Source organism: Octopus bimaculoides, chromosome 14, assembly GCF_001194135.2.
Source record: "Octopus bimaculoides isolate UCB-OBI-ISO-001 chromosome 14, ASM119413v2, whole genome shotgun sequence".
In the NCBI taxonomy this organism is placed as follows: domain Eukaryota; kingdom Metazoa; phylum Mollusca; class Cephalopoda; order Octopoda; family Octopodidae; genus Octopus; species Octopus bimaculoides.
In genome coordinates, this window is record NC_068994.1 from 13,853,059 (window position 1) to 13,855,345 (window position 2,287).

General features: G+C 39.9%; 1 protein-coding gene across 1 annotated transcript in view; it reads left to right on the forward strand.

The window, feature by feature from the left end:
- LOC106880782 (protein slit) overlaps positions 1-2,287 on the forward strand; it is a 108,936-nt gene that overhangs the window by 38,685 nt on the left and 67,964 nt on the right. Inside the window, exon 4 of the mRNA XM_014930899.2 lies at positions 1,486-1,627. Coding sequence (XP_014786385.1) covers positions 1,486-1,627 — 142 coding nt within the window. The remainder of the gene's footprint in view (positions 1-1,485; positions 1,628-2,287) is intronic.

The window sequence follows — 2,287 nt, forward strand, 5'->3', positions numbered from 1 at the left end:
GTCGTCGTCGTCGTCGTCGTCGTCGTCGTCGTCGTCGTCGTCGTCGTCATCATTGTCATCATAATCAGCAATTACGAGAAGACTGCATTCGTCATTGTCATTATAAAGATTGCGATGGTTGCGATTTATTAAATGTTAGACGATGACAAGTATGACGGCTGTTTGAGTGTGGGGAGATGAGTGCAGTGCTGACGGCGATGATGATGATGATGATGATGATGATGACGACGACCCCGACCATGACCACGATGATGATGATGATGATGATGATGATAATGATGACGGTGATTGTAGAATCAGTCCCCTGTTACGAATTATCTTGACGGCCATTATAAAAGTTCCTTTCTTATTAACCCTGTCACTTATCATTATCACCACCATCGCCATAGTCGTCATCGTCGTCATCATCATCATCATCGTCATCATATATTCATCATCATCACCATCTTTATTATTATTAGCGGCGGATGAAATGCTTAGCGATATTTCGTTTGTCTGTACGTTCTGAGTTCAAATTCCATCAAGGTCGACTTTCATCCTTTCAGGGTCGATGAAAATAAGTACCCGTTGAGCACTAGGATCGATATATTCGGGTAGTCCCAACTCCTCCAAATTTCGAATTCCAAGCTCTGTGCCTTTGATATAAAGAATTACTCTCATTATTATAAAGATAGGGCGGCGAGCTGGCAGAATCGTTAGCACGCCGGGCGAAATACTTAGCGGTATTTCGTCTGCCGTTACGTTATGAGTTCAAATTCCTCCGAAGTCGACCTTGCCTTTCATCCTTTCGGGGTCGATACATTAAGTACCAGTTACGCACTGGGGTCGATGTAGTCGACTTAATCCCTTTGTCTGTCCTTGTTTGTCCCCTCTATGTTTAGCCCCTTGTGGGCAATAAAGAAATAAGAATCGTTAGTACGCCAAGCAAAATGCTTTGTGACATTTCGTCCGTCAAGTTCTGAGTTCAAATTCCACTGTGATCGACTTTTCCCTTCATCCTTTCCGGGTCGATAAAATAAGTACCAGTTGATCATTGGAGTCGATGTAATCCCACTGTTTGAGATTACTGGCCTTGTACCAAAATATGAAATTATTATTACTATTGAGTGAGAAAGCAGTGCATGTCATCAAAGTGACACTGGGGTAAAATATACGAAGCCTAGAATACCTATCCCTTAGCGGTATTTCGCCCTTCGCTACGATCTGAGTTCAAATTCCGCCGAGGTCGGCTTTGCCTTTCATCGTTTCGGGGTCGATTAAATGGGAACCAGTTATACACTGGGGTCCATGTAATCGACTTAATCTCCTCCCCCAAGCTGCCCTTGTGGTAAAAATTTGAAATTATTATTATTATTATTCAGTAGTTTTATTTTTATAACGTGATTTCACTTTACTACCGAGCGCAGCTCTGTGTGCCTTAGGTATGTGCTGTGGTTTGCTGTGATGCTATTATTATTATTATTATCATCATTTTAAATTGAACAGGTTACGAGCGACTCCATTCTAAAGAATGCCTTTCCGAAATGCTGTGCCCTCGACGTTGCAGTTGCATCGAAGGAGTCATAGATTGCCGGGGCCAGGAACTAAAAGTCATCCCTGATTTCATTCCAGAAAGTACAACTGACCTGTAAGTGATACCAGTAACAGCATTACATGTGTGAATAGCTTAGTAATCCTTTGTTACATTGACAGTCGTTGAGCCATCAGTTAAGTCACGGTCTTCTTCTGGTTCATAGACGGATTCATTGAAGTAAGCATTCTCCTTGTTCTTTCGCCTATTAACAACAACAAAAGGCAGTAGATGTCGTTGGATAATCAGTAATAAAAAGAGCTGAATATTAATATATATTTTTTCAGATTTCCCTTAGGCGTGTACTTCATTCAAAAGCTCCGTGAAAGCTATAAGGTGATGCAGAAGCACTAAGTTTTGAGTACTCTGCATCTTATAGCAGAAACAGTAGTAAGCTAATGAAGTTGATTACGGAATTTCTGTTTCTTCGTCATTTCTTTAATACCAATATCAATATATGTGTGCATACAGATATTTGCATATATGCATGTGTGTGTATGTTTGTATATGTATATACATATATATACGTATGTTTGTATGCATGTATGTATATATATATACAGGGCGTCCACAAAGTCTGGGTACATAGGGATTAACACATACTTTAAGAAATTATTATTTCTTATATTTAATTGTTTATGTTACGATTTTATTTACTCCATGTACCCAGACCTTGTGGACACACTGTATATATATATACAGGGCGTCCACAAAGTC